The sequence below is a fragment of the Erpetoichthys calabaricus genome, chromosome 9 (assembly GCF_900747795.2).
Source record: "Erpetoichthys calabaricus chromosome 9, fErpCal1.3, whole genome shotgun sequence".
NCBI classification, from domain to species: Eukaryota; Metazoa; Chordata; class Cladistia; order Polypteriformes; family Polypteridae; genus Erpetoichthys; species Erpetoichthys calabaricus.
The window spans coordinates 119,486,004-119,509,496 of record NC_041402.2 but is presented as its reverse complement, the minus strand read 5'-3'; the positions used below and the strand labels follow the sequence as shown (position 1 = coordinate 119,509,496).

Here is a 23,493-nt window from a genome sequence, read left to right as displayed (position 1 = left end):
AATGATTTTTTCCCTTGCTTTCTACATTTCAAAATGAAAATCACATAAATGAGTACATTTTGAATTTGTAAAGTAATTTATAAGAACACTTGCACTCCTTTAATATACTACTATTGCAGCCAAAGGGGAAAAACCATGGAATGTTTATAAGTAGACACATACCTGTAAAGGAAACTACAGTGTCATAGCAGTTGCCAAACAAAAACCATGCGATATTCTCATAAAACCGTAAGATAAATTAAACAAATACATAAATAGGTCCATAATCTAATACAATTGAGCATATTAAAATGGCAGAAAACTTAGTCTAATCAGAGGTGTGTAAAATAGGTTTTAGGTATTGAGTGTGTCAATGTTTACCAGGATTGTGGAATGTGTATTATCTTTTTGTACAAAACAAGCAATATCTACCATACAGTAAAACACAAAGGTCTGAGTGCGCGTCTCTTCCTGTTATTTACAGTAGTATGCTTTGTTGATGCAATTGAAAGAGAAAGTACAATTGTGAGGTACATGAGAAGGCAAACAGCATACAAGGTGCGCTGAGAGAGTTAGCTTCAATGACAAATATAAAGCGGACAGGTGGTGGAAAAGGTGCCTTGAAAATAATGGCATAATGAATCTGAGAAGCGGGCAAATGCCATGGAAAGGCGCTTAAAGTACATGTTGCATAAGTGACAGCAATTATTTTTTAACTTATTCTATTACCTGCCTTTGACAGGTAGCATGGCTAGTAAAACATCATATACTGGAACAGGCTTAAATAAATAAATAAACTAAAATATATTTGTTTGGGTTTATACTTTAATACATTTAAGTAATTAATGTAAATTTAAAAATCTTTCATATATTTACTACTATGTGTAGGTACAGATCAGTATGCCATTGACCAGATTAAAAAATGCCGTTTGTTGGTTTTTATTACTTGGAACATTAGAACAATTGTGATAAGAACAGTCCACTAAGCTGAACAAGCTTGATGAACCTGTTCGCATTGATTGCCCAAAACAATATCAAATTGAGATCTGAAGGACCTTTAACTCCTACTCTCTTCCACGCTACTTAATAATTTATTCTGTATGTCTATGGCTATTTGGGTGAAAAAAAATTCTTTTAATTTTTCAAAAGCTGCCTTAAACAAATTTCCAGTTGTGTCCCTGTGTTCATCTTAATACATAATTCGCCTGCCTCCTCATTAACTCACATCCTTCCGAAGCTGAATACGCAGTCGCCTTCTGCGCAGCTGCCCGAAAAACCTTATGTGACTGACATCCAACCCCAAGTTCACGACAGGCGGCGGATTTACGGCCGCAAAAATTCAAAGAGAAAGGCAACTTCGATTAACGCTCTAGAGGCCTGAAAGGCGATTTCGACTACAGCTCGAGGCCTAATTATGCACTCTGATTCAATTACGCATTCATTCAATACACCTATATCAGGTTTGTGGTGCTTATACTTCTTACTATTCCATATTGTACTGGAACATTCATCATTCAATATTATACTATAGGCATGGAAAATTCATCAACTAACAGTACAAGCCTGTACAGTAATGAGTAAAGCAGACTACAATCATTACAAAACAACTTCTTCGTTACTTATTATTTGTTCTTTGTTCTTCATACACTGCTGACACAAACTCGTGCCCGTTTCATCTTACGTTGTCGAAACGGGCTCTTTGTCTAGTTTTAAATAATTTATTTTGGAGTAACTGCTGAGATCCACTGTGCTACTTTGTAATTTTAAACACTTCAGTCATGTCACCTATTAATCTCCTTTTGCTTAAACTGAAAATATCAGCTCCTTCAATCTCTCCTCATAGCTTGGATGTCTCAGTCTTGAAACCAGCCTAGTTGTTCTCACCTGGAGTACTGTGTACAGTTTTGGTCTCCATACTACTCAAGTCCAGATGAGGAGTCACTAGTGTGTTATATGACTTAAGCATAACCTCCCTTAAATTGTATTCCACAAGTCATGATATTACGTAACATCTTATTAGCCTTCTTGATCACTTCTGTACACTTTCTTGCTGCAGATAGTGATGAGTCTTGGATCATTCTTATAAGGGGTACTTTCAAGTTTCACATTTCCCATTGTATATTCAGATCTAACATTTCCACTTCCTGCATGTAATAACTTAAATTAAATTTCATCTACCAAAAAGCCTCTCAAGCTTTATGTTGTCCTAGTCCCTATGTAACAGTTTAGCTGATTTAACATTATCTGCTCATCCACCTAGTGTGATATCCACAACAGACTTAAACAGCTTGTTGATCACATTGTCGTCCATATCATTTATGTATAATAAAAAGAGCAGCAGCCCTATTAGGATGTTTTCATTTAAAAAATCTCTTCAATGTTGTTTTTCCAACAACATGCCTTTAAATCTGGTTAGTCAGAGAATCATTCTGTTAGGTTTGTAACATTTGCTATTGCTGTATTTATATGTGCATCATTAGCTGATTAAAAATCTTGCCAAAGAGCAATATTTAACTGAGGAGTCACATCAATTCAAATTTTAAATGCCATAAATTACTGGTGCTTTCATTTTTAAAAATTTCCCTCCTCTTTCACATTTGTTCAAACTTTCCAAAGCTTACCTTTCAAATACAAAATGCATGTACTTTCACTACATTTTCCGTATTTTGGTTGTTGTTAATTTTTTTTGTATTAAAAAAACCAAGGGAATGACACAAATTTAGTGTTTGCATATTCATATTCAGCAATGAAATATGCTGTTTTGTCTGTTCTGCTAACTTTGTTACCATACAATTGAATGTTTCTGTTAACACCGTAAATGTTGTATGAATAAGGAGACATGTTTTGTACTTTGAAGCACTAATATTTTATTTTGGAATCAACAAATGGAGCATCTCATTTCTTTGCTGGTGTGGACAAGCCAAATAGCCAGATCATCTGAAACTTGCCTTGACTTTTACTTACTATAACTGCTGTTAGCATTGCCAGTGTGCAATTTCTTGCCACATCAGAGTCCTATAGTCATAATTTTGAATGCATGTAAGGTTCCCTTGCGAGCCCTGATCTCTATAAACCAGCTAGAAAATGGATGCTTAGACAGACATCTGTAAACCTGTTCATTGCAATTGGAGAATGAATGCAAAGTCTATGTTTCTTTTTAGGGACACTATTAAAAATGATTAATCTCACAGTTATTTAATCACATCTTTTAAATTTTGTAACCCTTACAAATAGACAAAAACAAAGGAAAGAGTTGCCTCCTCTTCCCAACCTTATTTTAATATATCCAAAATACCATGGAGTAGCCATCCATGTAATAATTCAAAGGGTGGAACGTCCATGGAGACTTGTGGGACCTCTTGATAGGCAAACAATGCGAGGGGAATTAGTTTCTTCCATCCTCCCTGACCACCTTGTAAAGCATCTGTTTAAGAGTCTCGATTAAACCACCAGTTTGAGGATAATGTACTGAGATTTTTAAATGCTTAATGTTGAGTAGTTTGGCTACCTCCTTAAATGTTGTCAAGGTAAACAGCATCCCATGGTTTGTTAGGACTTCTTTTGGGATGCCAACTTGTGCAAAGACCCCCATAAGTTTCTGTGCAATAGCTTTAGAAATCACCTCTCCCAATGGGTTGCCTTTGGGATATTGGGGAGGTAATCAGCTATAATTAATATATATTTATGGCCTCTTGCTGAGGGTTCAAGGGGTCCAACAATATCTACCCCTTGTCGCTCAAAAGGTATATCAATGAGCGGGACAGGAACGATAGGAGCATGGTCCTTCCGAGGAATCTGTTTCAGTTGATATTACTTACATGAAATTGAAGAATGACAGATCTCCTCATTAATTTCTGGACAATAGAATCAGAGTTTAATCTTCTGTAATATCTTCTCTGTAACTAAGTGGGCAAGAAGGAGGTGGACTTGAGCTAACTCACAGACTTGTCACTGAAAAGTCTGTGGAACCAGCAACAACGACTGTACCTCACTCTCATGCTCTGCAACCCAATAGATCAGGTCGTTTTTCAAGACAAACTGGGGTTCCTGTGGCATGGATAATTCATGCGTTGGCCGTCAATCAGAACAGCCGCAACAGTGGTACACCACTCTTACCCATCAAGTCACCATGTGACCCCATCCAACCGCTGGCTGTATATGCAGCTTGAGAACAGCTTGTCATGAGTTTTCACCGTAAATTACTAGGTCCAGTGTTTTATTAGAGGTGGAGTTTGTACTTCGGCTTTTAATCACTGATCAGTCCCGCCAGAGAATTACCAGATAGCTAGGGCTGCGCATGATAGCCACACTGATCTTTTGTGTAAGACCCTTATAATGATGCATTGGGCAGACCTATACTACCAGGTTTCCCCATGAATACAGGTTAAACAGCTCATCCCGGATTCCCACTGTCACGAAAGTACATATTGATTCTGGCAGCAGCATTTCTTTTGCTGCCCTTCTTTGAGTGTGGAAACCTTGTGCCCGTTCACCACTACCACCTCATCCCATGGCAGAGACCGAGGATTAACAAAACAACAGTAACTCTCTCCTCTTACCCAACTGCAGTCCATAGGCTTGGTAAAGTGTGGGCAGTTGGGGATGGTATGTCCCAGCTCCCTGCATTTGTAACAGTGGGGAGGTGCCGTGTGCTTCTCCTTCAGACGCAGCACCAGTTCCATATCGTGACGGGTGGGTTCAGGAGTGGCAACACGTCTGAGCCAGACTTTGAGTGCTCAACTTGTGAGGCGACTTGGTGATGCTTGAGGGCGGCTATCAGAGAGTCCATGGTCTTATACTGTTGCCTCCAGGCTAGCCAGGTGAGAGGATCAGGGAGGGGCGCATTCAGGAAGTCACAAGCGACCAACTCTGATTGCTTTGGCAGAGTTAACTTCTGGTTTCAACCTTTGGCTCACTCTGCCCTATAATTCATACGACTGCAAATGAGTTGGCTGCTCTGGGTCAAATGCTGATTCATTGCACACCTTTGCTTGCTGATCTGTAGTGATCTCCTAACGTAGTAGCCTGCTCATCAAGGTCATAGGCTCGCTGTGCTGGTATCCACAAGAATGATGCTAGTATGTTTGCTCACTAGGAGCAGTCCCAGTGATGATGAGTAGCAGTTTGCTCGAAACCTAAAAAGAGAGGTCTTAGTAACGTCATCTGAATGTGGTGGCAACAATACCTGGGATGGTCCCATCTGGAAATCTTTCTGCAGAGCAACAAGGGCTTGGCCACGTACCTTTGCCTAGGCGAGCTGGGTCCTTCGTTGTTTCATCTGGACTTTTACCATCTGCCACCATTTTCCTGGATTATGGCTTTGACATCCCGGGGTTCAGACATCTTGAAATTCCATCAAGAATCCTGCCAATTATGCCAACTGTAAAGAGACTAAAAAAGCAAAGATTTTTGGGGCAACTTGCAGCCAACTCTGTATATTTAAATGCACGAAAATGTGAAAAACTGGTTTAACTGTGCAAAAAGCAAATCTGCCCATTGTTGATCCAGTGAGATTGCCTAAAATGGTGTCATCTTGATTTAAGAGGCATTCTGGGAGGAAGAGGTGGGTTGAGGTGGTTGGACCCCGTAAGTGACATCATATGTGGAACGGTGTCAATCTTCCTTTTTGCAAACAGAGTAGAAGAGAGATTGTTATTGTACAGCACCACCTCGTGTCTCAACTTAGAATTACAATCACTCTAGCCCTTAAGCTGTTTCCCTTGCACACACTTGTGACAACTACAAACAATTATCACTCACATCTGATCAGCCACAAAATACTAGTCAATCATATAAATATTTTTAAATAACAGCATTAAAACATGTTTGTGAGATGTGAAGTAGTGCCTACAAAGGTCTTAGAATGAATAGTCATTTGAAAAAATAAGTACACCCAATGATTTTTTTTTTTTTATTATAAAACCATATATAGACATATCAAGATTTGATCTTCATTTAAACACTATCTATAGATAAAGGTGATATAACAAACATTACACCACAGTTTATATTTGTAGCCCATTTATGATTTAAATAAAATAAATGCAGATTTTGTGTTTGAAAAAGTGCACCCCTACATTTAATACTACCTCAAATACCTAAAGTATCAATCAGATTCACTACATTAGGTGCAAATAATTAAAGAGGATCTTGAAGGAACATCTTACTTAAACTTTGCACGTATAGCTCTTTGTTGCTGAAGTATGTTATCCCTATGGCTAGACAGAAAGTGCTCTCTGAGGCCTTCAGAAAGAAAGTTATAGATGCCTATGAGTCTGGGAAGAGATTTGAAAATATCTTCCAGCAATTGAACTAAATTTGTTGAATATTGCAAAGTTACATTTTCACTATCTTTCTTTATTGGTACTGTTTAAATAAATATCAGATTTTGATAAGTCCACATATGTTTATAAAGAAAAAAACATTTCATGGGTGTACTTTGCTTAGTGGCCTTAGTTTTTTTAAACACATCCAACTCTGTATTAGAGTAACCAGATCTTAGAATGGATGAGTGACCATTGATTTTACCTAACAATTCTTATCGTAATGTCTTGAAAACTCAATTTTTCTGCTATAATTATAGATGTAGCGCCCTCCTAGTTGGGTATAATAGTAAACTCAGAAGTAAGCCTCAGTGACACAATTTTTTTTTCTTTTCTTTGGGGAAAGCAGGAACAGAGATGTGATTGGTGCTATTTACTACCAATCAAGGTATAGCGCGCCCTTAGTACTCCAATGATTTTTGTGTTTCTTGGGGTTTTGAGGGGAAGAGTGTGTGGAGACAGAGGAGGTGTGAGGAAGAGCGTGTGGAGGAGAGTGTTGAACGAGTGTGTAAGAAAGGAAAAAAAAAAAAGCTGGTACTAAGGTTGTGGAGAGTGCGAAAGCAGGAAAAAAAAAAAAAGACGAAAAGTTGTTTTTTTTTTTTGTGGCGAGTGTTAAACGTGAGCGGCATTGAGCGGGTTTGGCTCATGCGCACGCGGGGGAAAAAAAAGGATCTTGGTTTTTAAAAAAAAAAAAAAAAAAAAAGGGACAGACAAACAGTCACAATCACATCTCTGTTCCTGCTTTCCCCAAAGCAAAGAAAAGAAAAAAATATTGTGTCACCCAGGCTTACTTCTGAGTTTACTGTTGTACCCAACTAGGAGGGTGCTACTCTCTCTCTCCCCCCCCCCCATCAAAAAAATCGTTGTGTCCTCATAATGAAGGGAAATACATTAGTCACATTGGATAACACTGGAAACCAAATAAACTATAAGCAACATTATGTAAAATTTCACAAGTTAAACACACTGAAAACTATTTTGCAGTTAGCCCTACTGGATGATGAAACTGTCATCTGTATTTAGGTGCACCTATCCAAATATACCGTGTAGAACAATATAGCACTGGACACTTAGTACCTATGTTTGGCTCTCCAAGGAAATCATATTCTAAACGGTTTGGAACTTTCCTGATTCTCTGAGATCTGCTGTATGTTCCAACCTCTTCATTATCAATTTGTCTTAGTAGAGACTTCTAAAAGGGTTTCTGAAAATTCTTTCCCAGCTGTTATTGGAATTCCTGATGAAATAGGCCCATGGCCTACTCAAGTACTTAGTGCTACATCCCTTTCATCTGGCAGTAGTAAAGGTGAAGAGTTCCATACTAAGCTTATGTCTTTCTTGCAACAAGAGGGAAAATCTTTAGCTGACCTACAGAATGTAGCTTCCCTGACTCTCACACTTAACACTGACTAAGCGCAATTAATTCACTAGTTCAGAAATGCCAAACTGCCTCACCAGTAGAAGCACAGAATTACAGGAAACTGTGCTAATTTTCTGAACTGACTCCTACACCAAATGGGGAGGAAGACTATGAGGTATGGGCTGAACACCCTACACATATTCTCGAAGAATGGCAGTGTTGTGACAAAGAAACAGAGACTAGTGTAATGCCTTAGACGGCCCGCAGCAGATATTGTGAGGTTTGTGAAGGTTGAAAATCCTTCAGTTACTTCTTGTGACTACCTGAAGGCTCTAGATACAGCATTTGGGCCCACAGAGAATGCATCTGATCTGATGGTGAAGTTCAGAAATACTTTCCAAGAAAAAGGGGAAAAGCTCTCTGTGTATATAATCAAGCTAGATAAGCTACTACACAGTGTTCCGCAAAAAGGGGGACTGAAGTCTTCTGAATTGAATCGCCTTCGTATTGAGCAAATAATTCGAGGGGCTCTTCCAGATGACATGGTGGCACTTAGGCTGAGAATGATGCACAAGTTTTGTGAACCACCTCCTTTCACTGAACTTCTAAAAGAAGTGAGAGAAGAAGAGAACATGATTCATAATAGAAGTACTGTTCAGGCCAATGTAACTATATCCTCCGTGGCATCTGACAAAACAGATTCAGCTGACTCTGAGGTTGAGCTGCTAAAGAAAGAAATTAGGGGACTGAGAAGTGAAATGGCTCATCTGCTGCTGTTGTTCCAGTGACATCAGACACTCTCAAGATGGATAGCTTAGCTGCCACTACAGGGAGAAGTGCTCTAAGCAAAGCAGGCAGTGGAGAAAACATTTTCTACTATAAATGTGGAGAGGATGGCCACTTTAAATGGGACTGTGCAAATGAGGAGAACTTGAGAAAAGTGAATCAACAACTCATTAAAATGAGAAGGGTGACGGGAAACTACCCCGGGGCTCAGTAGAGGAATGGGCTGAAGCTCCTCAAAAGACACGTTCCACCCAGTGCAATGAACTAAAAAAGAAAGCTGTGCTCCCATCAGGGCTAGTTGGGCCTAGCGCTATCCTTCCTATACAGATAGACGGCATTTATGCTAAAGCTTTACTTGATAGTGGGTCTCAAGTTACTCTTCTCTATTGATCCTTCTATGAGAGGTACCTTAAGCATCTACCTTTGATGGAAATTGGAAATTTAGAGATATTGGGTTTAAGTTCTCAGCAATACCCCTATGATGGTTGTTTGTCTTTGAGGCTTGAGTTTCCAGGATCTGTAACTGGAGTAACTAAGGCCATTGATGTGCTGGTGTGTCTGGATCCAGTAATGAAGGGTGAAGCGTCCATTCTAGTAGGAACAAATACATTCATGGTGAAAAAACTGATTGAGGCATGCAAGCAAAAGGTTGGGAAAGATTTCCTGAACACTTTAGTGGTTCATCCAGTCATGAAAGACACATTTGAAAGGGTCATGAGGATAACAGCTGACCAGACTGATGATTTAAGCCAGGGTACAGTGTGGATTTCGCACACAAAGCCTGTCATATTGTCTCCTGGTGAGACGGCAAGAGTTAAGGGGATCCCAAAATATTTAGGAAAACCTTCTAATAAACCTTTGTTAGTGGATCATCCTGAAGAGCCACAGTTTCCTGAGGCATTATTGGTGAGGCCAGAAGTGCAGAACACTCCAGTTAAACACTCAAGAAGGATCACAGTCACTGTTAGGAATATGTCCGATCAGGCTGTTACTTTGAAGCAGGGTATGCCAATTGCTCACATCTTCCCAGTAGAGGTTGTGCCACATATTTCCTCCCCTGGCGAGATGGCTGCTGAGAATCAGTTGACCTTGGACTCCTTTGATTTTAGTGATTCTTCTCTGCCCAGAGATTGGAAGAAAAGACTAGCTCAAAAGCTGCTGGAGAGGAAAGATGTTTTCTCCTGTCATGAATTTGATATGGGCTGTGCTAAGAGTACTCAACACAAAATCAGGCTAACTGAAGATAAACTTTTCCGGGAGAGGTCTCGCCGGCTTGCCCCTGCTGACATTGAAGATGTAAGACAGCATTTGGGAAAACTGAAGGATGCTGGTATTATTACTGAGTCCAGGAGCCCTTATGCATCACCCATAGTAGTTGTGCATAAAAAGAATGGACAAATACGGATGTGTGTAGACTACAGAACCCTAAATCGACGTACAACTCCAGATCAGTACACTGTCCCTAGAATTGAAGACGCTCTTGCCTGCCTTAGTGGAAGCAAGTGGTTTAGTGTGTTGGATCTTAGAAGCGGATACTACCAAATTCCTCTGTGAAAAAGACAAAGAAAAGACAGCTTTCATTTGCCCAGTTGGGTTCTTCCAGTTTGAAAGGATGCCTCAGGGCATAACGGGAGCTCTAACCTCTCTTCAGCGAGTTATGGAAAGAACGATTGGGGACTTGAATTTATTGGAGGTTTTGGTGTATCTGGATGACCTCATTGTGTTTGGGCGAACATTGGAAGAACACGAAGAGCACCTCCTTAAGGTTTTGGATCGCCTGAAAAGTGAAGGACTCAAATTATCACTTGATAACAAGTTCTGCCAAACATCTGTCAGCTGTGTTGGACACATTGTCTCTCAAAATGGAATCTCAATTGATCCCTCCAAGATAGAAGCAGTGATTTCATGGCCCAGACCCCAGACTATATCAGAACTGCGCTCCTTCTTGGGTTTTTGTGTTTACTACTTGAGGTTTGTCAAAGACTTTTCCCAAGTTTCTTACCCACTGAACCAATTACTGCAAGGCTGCTTGCCTAAGAAGAAGGCACCAGAAAAACATAAGGAGAGCCAGGAATGGTCTACTTTAAGCATACTGAGCCATTTGGAGATAGATGGGATGAGAGATGTGAAGTAGCTTTTGAAATTCTAAAAGCTAAACTTACTCAGGCACCTGTACTGGCTTTTGCGGATCCTCAACTACCTTATGTGTTGCACATTGATGCAAGTTGTGAGGGATTAGGAGGTGTCCTATATCAAGACCAGGGGCAGGGTTTGCGGCCAGTGGCTTTCATTAGTAGAAGCCTAACTGAGAGGAATTACCCAGTACACAAATTAGAATTTTTAGCATTTAAAGTGGGCTGTGGTAGAAAACCTCCATGACTATCTGTACGGGGCCAAGTTTGAGGTACAAACTGACAACAATCCTCTTACTTACATACTGACATCGACCAAATTGGATGCTGCAGGGCACCGATGGTTGGCAGCTCTATCAGCCTATGATTTCAGCCTCAAATACCGACCTGGCAAGCAAAACACGGATGCGGATGCTTTGTCTCGGCGTACCCATGAGAACCCAGTGGAGGATGAGGACTGGATAAGCATTTCTTCTAATCGAGTGAGAGGTCTGTGTCAGCTGTTGGAGGTTAATAAGCTTAACTGTCCTTCACTCAACAGAGTTATTAACTGTTTAGGATGCTCCGTTAAGGCAGTACCTGCAGCATACTGCAACCTAGCTACATTAAGCACTGCATCACTTCCCCGTCTGAACCAATCTGATCTGTCAGCCTCACAGCAGGAAGACCCTTGGTTGGGTGAGCTGTGGAACACACTTAGAAAGGGAGATATTCACATGGTATACAAGAGAAAACACATATATCTCTTTTTACTTTTCAAGGAATGGGGAAGGTTAAAGATGGAAGATGGAGTGTTGTACCGCTACACTCAGCCACCCAACAAAGTGTAAACAATTGCTTTTGCCACAGAAATTTCACCAGATTGTTCTCCGATCATTGCATGATGATTCTGGACATTTGGGTTTTGATAAGATCTATGGATTTGTTAGGAATTGGTTCTATTGGCCCCATATGAAGACCGATGTGGAGCAGTACTTTCAGACCTGTGCTCGGTGTATACAGAGAAAAACTTTGCCAAAGAGAGTTGCACCTTTGGGTCATTTGAGCAGCTATGCACCAATGGACTTAGTGTGCATGGATTTCCTCTCCATTGAACCAGATTCCAGTAACACTTGCAATGTTCTAGTCATTACAGACCATTACACAAGATATGCACAAGCTTTTCCCACCAAGGATCAGAAGGCATCCACTGTGGGAGAAGTACTTTATTCACTACGGTCTACCCAAGCATGTACACTCTGATCAAGGAAGAGATTTTGAGAGTCAGCTAATTCACGAGTTGTTGGATCTATTAGGTGTGAAAAAAAATGAGGACCACTCCATATCATCCTCAGGGTGACCCTCAACCAGAGGTGTTTAACCGGACACTGCTTGACATGTTGGGCACTCTGGACCCAAAACAAAAATGTCGATGAAGTTGTCATATTGGGCATCTTGTACATGTCTATAATTGCAGCCACAATGAAGCAACTGGATACTCCCCTTATTTTTTGATGTTTGGGTGGGAAGCCCGACTGCCTGTTGAACTGTCACTTGAAACACTAAAACTCAAATCATCAGTAAAGTCCTATCAGAAGAATGTCAGGAATATGAAAAATTGTGTCACTGAGGCTTACTTCTGAGTTTACTATTATACCCAACTAGGAGGGCGCTACATAGATATACACACACTCACGTTAGTCTTTTTCAGCATCTTCAAATTTGAAAAAAAATCATTGTTAGACAAAGTTGTCAGAGCACACCTCATAATATAATACTGTACATTGTATTTTTAAGATTGTAGTCCTGTATGTATTTATACTTATTTCATGTTTTTCTGATTGCAGAATTTGGCATGTGTGAAGATCTTCGGAAACTGGAGGTTGAAGGCCTACCCAGTAGAGAACTTTATGTGAAACGTAGGTATCTTTATGCAGAATGTAAAATTCATAAATATTTTATTTTGTCACAATTTAATTTGTACTTAAAAGGTCAACTAAAAGTGTTCATAATGTTATTTACATATTATATAATTAAGTATTGAAACAAGTACTTTCAGATTCATTTTAGAACAGCACTAATAAATTCTTGATAAGTTCTGAAGAAGCTCTGTATCATTTGTCAGAAAGAAAAATCAAGACTAAAATTATGGAAAAGTAATTAAAATGATCAAATTTTTATAAGGAACAGAATCTTACTTGCAAACATTGCCATCAAATACCAGCCTTGGCACATTTTATGCTTATAGGATATTCCACAATAAGATCGTTTTAAGGCAAAATGTTGCTTGTTTGTCAAGCAGTATTGGTTGGTTTCTCATCCTCTGTCTTTTTTTGGATTTAATATCAAATTGGGTTTAGCATTATTTGATCTCTGATATGTCAACTTACCTTGCTTAACTTCTAACCCACCCTCTATAAGAGAATGGGAAAGCGGTGTCTTAAATTATTTAATAAAAATAATTCATTACATTTATATAGCGCTTTTCTCAATACTCAAAGCGCTATCCACACATTTAAGTCTATAAAATAATCAAACTTTCCTTAAAGAAACTGCACAGCTTCAGATTACAAATTTTAAAGAGTCATTTATATTTATATAATTATTGATATTTTTTTGTTGGGTTAAGAGTGTTTGAACTGTGACCTTGCCTTTGTTACGTTTTAAGATGATAAATTAATACAGTTTATATTTTTTCATCAAGTCCTAAAGCAGTCTTTAGGAGTTTAATACCAGAATGAAAGTTTTATTTTGAACAAGATCAATTATTTGTCATCTACAATATATTATCATGGTACAAAATTCCATACTACATGGCTGCCCTTGAACTTTTTTTTCCCTGATTGCAGGAGTGAACCATCACTTACATCTTACAAATGGCTTTATTTGTAAATGTCTGTTATTAATGATAATGATAAGTTATCTGATAAGTGAATGTTGGAACGATAAATGCTGGCACCACTAAGCAATCTCTAAGTCTGTAGAATATCTCTTGCATTAAGCATTTCCATTGTAGAAGCAAGTTTTTAAAGTCTATAATATCTGTGAAATGTATTTTCCTTAATGCATTGGTTTAGATGTTCTGTTCAGAAGAAATGTGTGTCAGACACCAAAATGAGAATATTGTGTATGTTTCTTTTTAAAGCTGTCTTTCACAAACTCCAAATAAAGATAAGGCATGCATTTTTATTATTTATTATCCATTACTAACATATTTTGCTGTAGGGTGCAAATTCTTATACTTGTACAACAGTGTTACACACTATTTGCAATATTTAAGAACTAAGTTTAAATGTCAATACTGTGTTGAAGGAATTCCAGCTTTTATAATAATTTCTGTACTTGTGTCAGTCTGTGCTTTATTGATTAACTTGTCAATTTATGGAGGAAAGTTTTTGAATTATTCACCCATGTATTTACTTATATAATTAAATACCAACTGACCCAATAAATATATAATTGATAGTTATTGAACAAGAGGAATAAAATAAATCATGGCAGAAAGAAAAGGTTTCTTTTCTGATTGTAGTAGTATTTTTTTTAATTTTATGTTTGCTTTTGTAAATATAAACATTGTGTTTAGTGTAGCATCTCTGTTATAAAACCATTGTTCAATATTTAGCGTCTCTGTTATGAACTGTTCCAAAGGTATACTGTAATCCCTCCTCCATCGCGGGGGTTGCGTTCCAGAACCCCCCACGAAAGATGAAAATCCGCAAAGTAGAAACCATATGTTCATATGGTTCTTTTTATATATTTTAAGCCCTTATAAACTCTCCCACACTGTTATAAACATTTCCCGCACAATTATACAGCATAAACCCTTTGTATTCTCTTAGATATTAGGTAAGATTTGTTGAAATTATGTATGTAAACACAGTTTATATACAGTAAAACCTAAATATTACTTTAAAGATATCGAGTGTCTCTGATATCACATATGTTACAGCCATTACGACAGACAGGTCACCAGCAATAAATACGTACAATGCAAGAAAAATTGTATACAGTAAAATGTGTGTACAGTGACACTAAACTATGTACATGTAATAAGTACTGTACGTAGATAATTAATTATGGTTACTCACCAACAATCACACGACGACTTGTCCGATAACAATGAGTTTAATTTTACTGTACAACAAAGGAGAGTGTTACAGCTCTTCTAAAGGAGCCTCTTCAGGCGTCTGTGTAGCACCGTCGTCATTCTTCTTCCATCAGTCTTCAATCCAAATCCCTAAAGCAGATTCCATCCAGACTACTGCCTTATCACGTCCACTTGCAACTCGTTTTGCGCCCTGGTTAAAGGACACTGCGGCTGTAGATCTTATATGCTTTTCCTCCTTTTTAAATAAAAAGAATCGTGGACTCATTGATGAAGTAATGGTGTCCTGCAGCGGTGTAGCTGTTCCCTTCCTTCAACATATCCAAAACTTTTACCTTTTCTGCAATCATTTGCATCTTCTATTGGCGCTTGGACACGACCCCTGAAGCAGTAGCAGGAGCACATTAATGCTGAATGAGTGAGATGAGACTTCCTGGTTAATGCAGCACTCCGTCGCTGAGCCAATCAGCACACAAGAACTTTAACTGTGTGCTCTGATTAGGTAGCTTCTCAGTCATCCGCCAATAGCGTCCCTTGTATGAAATCAACTGGGCAGACCAACTGAGGAAGCATGTACCAGAAGTAAAAAGACCCATTGTCCGCAGAAACCTGCGAAGAAGCGAAAAATCCACGTTATATATTTAGATATGCTTACATATAAAATCTGCGATAGAGTGAAGCCGCAAAAGTCGAAGCGCAATATAGCGAGGGATTACTGTAATATAATTTGTTTTTGTCTTGCGATGTGTGTTTGGATGTAAAATATAAAAGTAAGGCAGAAAATCATTTGCTTATTCCAGTATGGTTTGATAGCATGATAACACTTTTAGCTGTTGTTTTTTTTTTTTTTTTTTAATTCCCTGTTTTTGTACTTTTCTAACCCGGTTATGTAGACATTTTTTATTGACCGTTCTATACTGAATACAGTGTTACACTATTGTTCTAGCTTTGTAATGTCTTACTTATCACTAAGTATTTTTGCCTTTAATTAATTGATTTGTTTGTATAAAAATTTTCAGATTGAAATGTAATGAAAGAGTAAACAGAACCTTAAATGACTTAAACCGCTAAGCAGTGTGTACATTTTGTACAGATATCTATTGAAACTTCATTTGTTATGGTAATGTAAGAAGTTATAATTCAGTCAATGGAAAGTGCTGCTTTCAAATGATTGGGGCACTTAAACTGAGCGTGTCAAAAACGGGATTTGAATTGTTTAAAAGGGTGGCAATAGTTATGTTGGCGGTAACTTTTCTGCTTTTGTACCATCTTAATTTTTCCTTTTTTAATTTTTATTGGTTTTACTACCTGTGATTTTCAGGATATGTTATATGTAATATTCCTAAAATATAAGGGTGCCAATAATATTGGCTTGACCTCTTTATGCTCAATACCTGGGAAGTTCTCAGGTTATCTATCCAAGGAGTTTATTAGTATTTGCTGTTTTAAATATATCATGATGATACAGTTATTTTCTGGGCTGGCAGTGTTTCCTGGTAAGGGAGAATGGATCCTGACAGATCCTGCACAAAAGATTCATGAACGTTATAACTACTCTTTTTATTGGTTTTTGTCTTAAGGAAAGTGGGCTTCTAATTATGAATGAGTTAAGCTAAAATTCATAATTAATGGCATTCGCTTTTGGCTTCTAAATACAAAGTTAAAAACTATACTCCATGTGATTTTATATTTACCAGTAAATTACTGTGTTTGTGGAAAAAAACAACAGCCTTTATGGGACTAAACATCACTGATATTTCAGGCTTTTAGAGAACAGTGATTCTCCGCCTTTTAGCTACTGTATACAAACAAATTTGTCTCATTGATTTATATAAAAATCGCAGTTTATGAATATTAGCAAAATGTTTCAAAATTCTGTTTGGTAGATTAGTTGAGAGCTTGTTAATACCATTTACAGTCTTTTTGTGACTATATTTACAATGTACAGGTGAGATTTGAGAGATAAAGTTGTACTAGTAAAAGGAAATGCAAGAAAAGTAGTTATGCCCCCAAGACTAATATGCTCTTATTTTCAGTATGTTACAAGCCACAGGTTATTTGCTTTATTGTATCTTTGACACTGATCAAGTGGCCTAAATAACCTTTTAATAATTGGTTATGATTAATTTAATAAACACAGCCATTTCAATCATGGGGAAATTACAGTTAGGTCCATAAATATTTGGACAGAGACAACTTTTTTCTAATTTTGGTTCTGTACGTTTCCACAGTGAATTTTAAATGAAACAACTCAGATGCAGTTGAAGTGCAGACTTTCAGCTTTAATTCAGTGGAGTGAACAAAACGATTGCATAAAAATGTGAGGCAACTAAAGCTTTTTTTTTTTTTTTAACACAATCCCTTCATTTCAGGGGCTCAAAAGTAATTGGACTTGCCCACACCTGCCTATGAAATAGCCTTTGAGTCAATTGTCCATTGTTATGTCATTATCAATTAAGCAGATAAAAGGCCTGGAGTTGATTTGAGTTATGGTGCTTGCATGTGGAAGATTTTGCAGTGAACAGACAACATGCGGTCAAAGGAGCTGTCCATGCAGGTGAAAGAAGCCATCCTTAAGCTGCGAAAACAGAAAAAACCCATCTGAGAAATTGCTACAATATTACAAGTGGCAAAATCTACAGTTTGGTACATCCTGAGAAAGAAAGCAAGCACTGGTGAACTCAGCAACGCAAAAAGACCTGGAAGTGGAAAATTCTTGAATGGCCAAGTCAGTCACCAGATCTTAACCCAATTGAGCATTCATTTCACTTGTTGAAGACTAAACTTCAGACAGAAAGGCCCACAAACAAACAGTAACTGAAAGCCGCTGCAGTAAAGGCCTGGCAGTGCATTAAAAAGGAGGAAACCCAGCATCTGTTGATGTCCATGAGTGCAAGACTTCAGGCTGTCATTGCCAGCAAAGGGTTTTCAACCAAGTATTAGAAATGAACATTTTATTTCCAGTTATTTAATTTGTCCAATTACTTTTGAGCCCCTGAAATGAAGGGATTGTGTTAAAAAATGCTTTAGATGCCTCACATTTTTTATGCAATTGTTTTGTTCACCCCACTGAATTAAAGCTGAAAGTCTGCACTTCAACTGCATCCGAGTTATTGCATTTAAAATTCATTGTGGTAATGTACAGAACCAAAATTAGAAAAAAGTTGTCTCTGTCCAAATATATATGGACCTAACTGTATATCAAAATAAGGAAGTGTTGTCAGGTAAGGTAGTTTTAATCAGTGTTTTAAACAAGTGTATTCCATTTCTCCTTTATATACTACTTTTCTGAATTTCCCCTTGGGATTAATAGTTTATCTTATCTAAGGACAAACCTAACTTCAACAACAAACAAATGTGTTATTATCAAAATATTTACATCATTTTGTTTTCTTTACTTCAAAGCCACACTCCTGTCTTCCTCAAACTGTCATTGAAATTTTAAAAGAAAAGTCACATCTGCACCTAGTATTTCAGGCATTCGTGGACTGTGAATTTGATATGCATTATAGCAGTTGATCTTTTTCATGTGGTTCAGATTAGCAGAAGCAACAGCATCTCACTGGATGAAGTTGATTTAGTAAAATTCCAATTAGATTAAATCTGAGCAATGTGTCTGGTCTGCTTTGTCATCCTAAACTGTACAGTTAATCCTTTGTGCATTTCGGGTTGTTTAATGAAAGAGCTAATTCTAGAAGAATCTGCCTACTTTTGGAAATGGTGCGCCTTTTTCTTTTGGTTAATTATGTGTGTGCTATATCTTAAGTTTTATACCTTTACAGTGTTTTTTGATATGGCAAAAAACAGGTAAAACAGATTGCAATTTCTTTTGAATAAAGATTACATTATATCTTTATTAATGTGTCTGTGTAGGTATAAACCCCCGTGTAAAATCGGGACGTTTCATGAAGCTCCTCCCTGACTATGAGCACATGGACTACAGAGATGTTTACGCCCACTGTATGTACAGAGCATAAGCACGAGTGCTGTGGGTCCACTAGCATGCCATTCTTTTGCATGAAGCTTTTAATAACCTTTACATTTGTTGTATTTCACCCACACTACCAGGATGATTTGGCACTGAAAAAAGAATGTTCTTTAAAGTATGTTTTAAATACACTCTCATTGATGGTTATCTGGGTTTTCTGATTTATGACTCCAAAACTATTTGATATTATTCTAGGTTAAAATGTAATCTTGTGACTTAGTCACTGATACTTTGCTCTAAGTACTTTTCAGATTGCTACCAGGTTATGCTTAAACTTGCTGTAGTTGCACTTCTAGCTGTTGCAGAAAGACTTACAGAAACTCACATTTTCATGAAGAGTAGTCAAGTCTTTACTGTTTTATTGTTTTCTTTCAAAACAAATTGAAAATGTGATGTTTTTGTGTTTTAATGTAGACTTGGATTATTGTTTTGCTTAAATATAGTAGACTTTAATTCAAACTGAGTTTGAATTGAGAAGGTTTATTGATTTTTTTTTTTTTCAGGTTACAAATTTGTCAAAATTTGTATATTATGAGCCATACAGTAAGTGAAAAATAGAATGTTTTTCCTGTTAGTTAGAAGAAATACTTTTCATTCTCATTTTTGATATCTGAAATTTTGACATGAAGTGTTTTCAAGGTAGTATTTGGGGATCACCCTCAAACTGAAGGATGTGTGATGCAAGATGCTAGAAAGCAAAGTACTTGCACATTTCTATACATTAGAAACAGAAAACATGAGTGGATACTGTACATATAAATTTAGAAATAAAAAGGTATGTGGTTAAAGTAGTAGTTAACATATAGTCATAATTTAGCTACTAATAAAAACTGGTTGCTGGTAAAATGTGATTATTACAAAGTTTGTCTATTTGTGTGGACTTTTTCTTAAGATATTATTGTATAGTGTTCACCTGAAGGACAGATTGCAAGTAGATTGCCTACATTGTAGGATTAATGGTTGTTAGTAGTTGGTGGTTGTTTTAGCCACATGCTCTTGTCATTTAATGTTTATTGTGTATTCTCATAGTAGAGAAGTATCCAGAATTTAATGTGTATGTTGTGCCTTTTGGGAGTCTCGTATATCTCTGTAATGATTAGTATCTTAACTTGAATTACTGTAACATTATTGAAGAAGCTCATTACCAGGTGTTGTGTAACACTTCACAATACTGTATATGTGTGGAATTAAGTAATAAAGCTGCAGAATTATCTGAATTTGTATAAATGCATTATTTAAATTAATTTAGGTATGCAGTATTACGTTAGCTTTTATTTCTACTTATTTATTTAGCAGCAGTGTATTCTAACTCTGCAGTGGGCTGGCGCCCTGCTCAGGGTTTGTTTCCTGCCTTGCGCTCTGTGTTGGTTGGGATTGGCTCCAGCAGACCCCCATGACCCTGTAGTTAGGATATAGCAGGATGGATAATGGATGGATGGATGTATTCTGACTGGGTCATGATAATTGGCAAACAAACCTATAGATTAGCAAAAAAAAAAAAGCCGTATTTGAAATTTTACCTGTTAGAACAAAACTTTTTTATGTTTATGCATTAAATATTTGTTGTAATATAATAAAAATGGAAAAACATTAAAGTCCAGTCACAGTTTACATGCTACATTTTTCAAGTTTTTTGCTTTTTTTTCCTATTATAATCTACTAAGTTTGGGCTTCTCACTTAAATGCTGACTTTTTTCCAGTGTCATCCTGTTTTTTGCTTGGTGTGTAGTATTTACCTGTTAGCCTACTTTCCAATTTAAAAAATGAAAACTTGCAAAACATAAAATAGAAAAGCTAGTTAATCAAGCGTTATGTGGTGTGGTGATTACTATTTGGCTGTCATTGTTTTATTCACACTGCATGGTGTCTTTTGGTTATGTAGATACTTGCATTCATCGAAGTAAACTTTTTTTTTTTTTAATTAAATGAACACCTTTGTTTTTATGTTTACTCTCATTACTTAATTTTATTCTCTTAGACTTTTTCCTATGGCTGTGTTTTTTTTCATGTCTTAAAAAATAAAATATGTTTGAGTTATAGTCACAGTTTGGTGGTATCATCTGCACTATTCTTTTTCAAATGAAAAAAAAAAATTTAAATAGTGCCCATTTTCTGTTGTGTTTTAATTAAGCTCTATTCACTTTTTTTCTATTTTGGTTTAACTTAAAAAAAATTTATATAGTTGTAGATTTTAAATACCAACAGCTAAAATGAGTAGCTCAGTAATGTGAGGATATCCGAGTAAAATCACATTTCGTCTTGATGAGGAGGAGCCAGAAAAGTCGTTTTGGGCATTACATTTTACATTTGTTTTTCAGACATTTTTATCCAAATCAGTTTTACAAAAGAGGTCATCATTATTGAACAAACCTCTCTAGTACTGTTTGGGGAAAGAGTGGTACAGAATAAGGTTACAGAATTGATTATCATAAGTGAAGAGCTTAGAAGAAAATACAAACTACGAGTTACAATTTCTAGATTACAAAATCTTAACAGCATATATCAGTCAGACAGAAATTCACCAAAAATGAGTCTTTAAACTTTTCTTAAAACGCATTGATGTCTTGAGTATTTTAAATGGATGGGGGAAAGTAGCTAGGATGTCTCCTGAGCTCCTAACACAGGAAGTATCAGATGTGACCCGCTGGTCAACACCAGGGCAAGGCCCAGAACAAACTTGTCAGTAAGGCATTATGCCAAAGACCGTTAATGAGGATAGGATTGCTTGGTATGAGCAACCTGACAGGGACCTTATGGGTCATAGTTAAAAAAATGTGTTTCAGTATTTAAAGATTTGGAGTAGCACCCACAAAATAATACATTTGTTTCCTTGGTGGCGTACTGCCATTTTGTCATTAAACAAGCCTCTTAATTGTGGGAAGATTCACCTTAATAAAAGGACAGTTGTCTTTGTGTCTGTCCGGTTGCTGTGTCTGTGTCATTCGAAGGCCAGGTTTGTACTTCACTGGATGCAACGCATACTCCAGTGGATGCTCCTCCTACGCAAGTGTTATACTGTTTATACTTGTGCATGCACTTTACGTAAATCTGTAAGAATCAACCGGGTGGCAGTGCAAGATATTATCACGGTGAGAACAGGTCCAGCTTCGCTGTGTTGTGACTTGCCTGGAACACCCATTAAATTCTGATGACATTTTACCGCAATCTCTGAAAACTGTTTAATGATTAAATCCATCAATCCAGGGATGTGCCCATTCCAGCTAGAATTGGGTGCAAGGCAGAAACAGTCCCTAGACGGGGCATCAGCTCATCGCAAGGTAAATACAAGCACTCACATACACTAGTGTCATTTTAGTGTCGCCAAATCTGCATATCTTTGGAAGGAAACCGGAAGCACACTATGGAAACCCAGCAGGAAAACATGTAAACTCCAGGCAGAGAATACCAGTGACGTGACTCCCTGCGACACAGCAGTGCTACCGCACTGTCACCGTGTCACCCCCATATGTGTAATTAACAGTATTCATTATTTGAACGAAATTAACAATTTATCTGTAAAATGTAACATATCACTTTCATGAAATGCATTAAAGTATGTATCAAATATAAATCTAAGGATTCTAAATGTGCAGAGAGTTGGAATATCATACATTTAATGTGTTCTGTGTGGTGGTCTATTGCTGTTTGCCGCTGCTGTCAGGTCAGGAGGAAGCCCCAGAAAAAAAAAGACTGCACAAAAGATGGTATGTGAGACTTGTAAACTGTATCGTGTGAGGACATGCTCAGAGGATGCGTCAAATGAATGCTGGGAACGCATGGCAGCCAAGATGCATACGCGTTCTGAACGTGAAGTATAAACGAGCCCTAAAGGATGGTGCATCACAAACATCTTTAGTAATGCATTGTATTTTTCTCTCCAATAAATGGCGAATTACAAACATATTAACACTGCTTTTATGTATCCCGTATCAAATGGCATATAACAGAGATATAAGCATTGCATGGTGCACTGCAAATGTTAATGCTGAATTCTACATTGATTACTTGGATCTCAGCATATCTTAGATGGATTTATCTAAAAGACTAAGTCATTACAAAATATACTTTATCAGACACTCTTTTTTCAGTTTAATGACATTTATCAGAAAATACCTTTTAAATGAAATAAATGTATACTATCTTTTTAAATGTTGGTTTATTTTCTCCACTTTACCACAAACTGGAGTTTTTTTTTTTTTTTTTTTTTTTCCTCTGCTGGATATCTGACCATAGTTTTTGCTATTTAGCTGAACATTTTGATTCTCAACTCATTTATTGTAATAGATAACCCGGCAACAGAAAGAAATTACACCAATGTCCAAAACACACTGGTTTATTATAACAACTATTTACAATTTGGTTCCACACACTCACGCTTCTTCAGTCCTTTTATCTCTCTTTGGCTGCCTCCACTCCTCCCTTGCAAGCTCCGTCTTTCTCCTCCTGACTCCGGCTCCCCGAATAGAGTGAGGCAGCTTCTTTTATCCAGTCCCGGATGTGCTCCAGGTGCCTGATGATGGACTTCCGGCAGCATTTCCCAGTGTAGCGGAAGTGCTGCCCTTGCACCCGGAAGCACTCCGGGCATAAACCATCCCTGGTCTCTCAGCACTTCCTGGTGTCCCGGAAGTGCTGTCCCCCAGGGATCAAGGACCAGCCGGGTACCCAGTGAAAAGAAGTGCCATTTTCTCAGTTCCTCCTTCCTCCAGGCATCCCGGCGACGCAGGGTTTCTGGCTGTCTATCACATTATATAACATGTTCTTCAGTTTTTACTTCATTTTGTAATTGTTTAGCTATTGTTATTGTAAAGCACCTTCATCTACTTTCATGTATACAAAATGTA

General features: G+C 37.5%; 1 protein-coding gene across 2 annotated transcripts in view; it reads left to right on the top strand.

The window, feature by feature from the left end:
• Positions 1–23,493, top strand: part of fbxo31 (F-box protein 31) — a 124,174-nt gene that overhangs the window by 2,330 nt on the left and 98,351 nt on the right. The window contains exons 2-3 of one of the 2 annotated variants that reach the window (XM_028810108.2): positions 12,407–12,478; positions 18,538–18,624. In XM_028810108.2, the coding sequence (XP_028665941.2) occupies positions 12,407–12,478; positions 18,538–18,624 (159 nt within the window). The remainder of the gene's footprint in view (positions 1–12,406; positions 12,479–18,537; positions 18,625–23,493) is intronic. The other variant, XM_028810107.2, reaches the window with a different exon arrangement.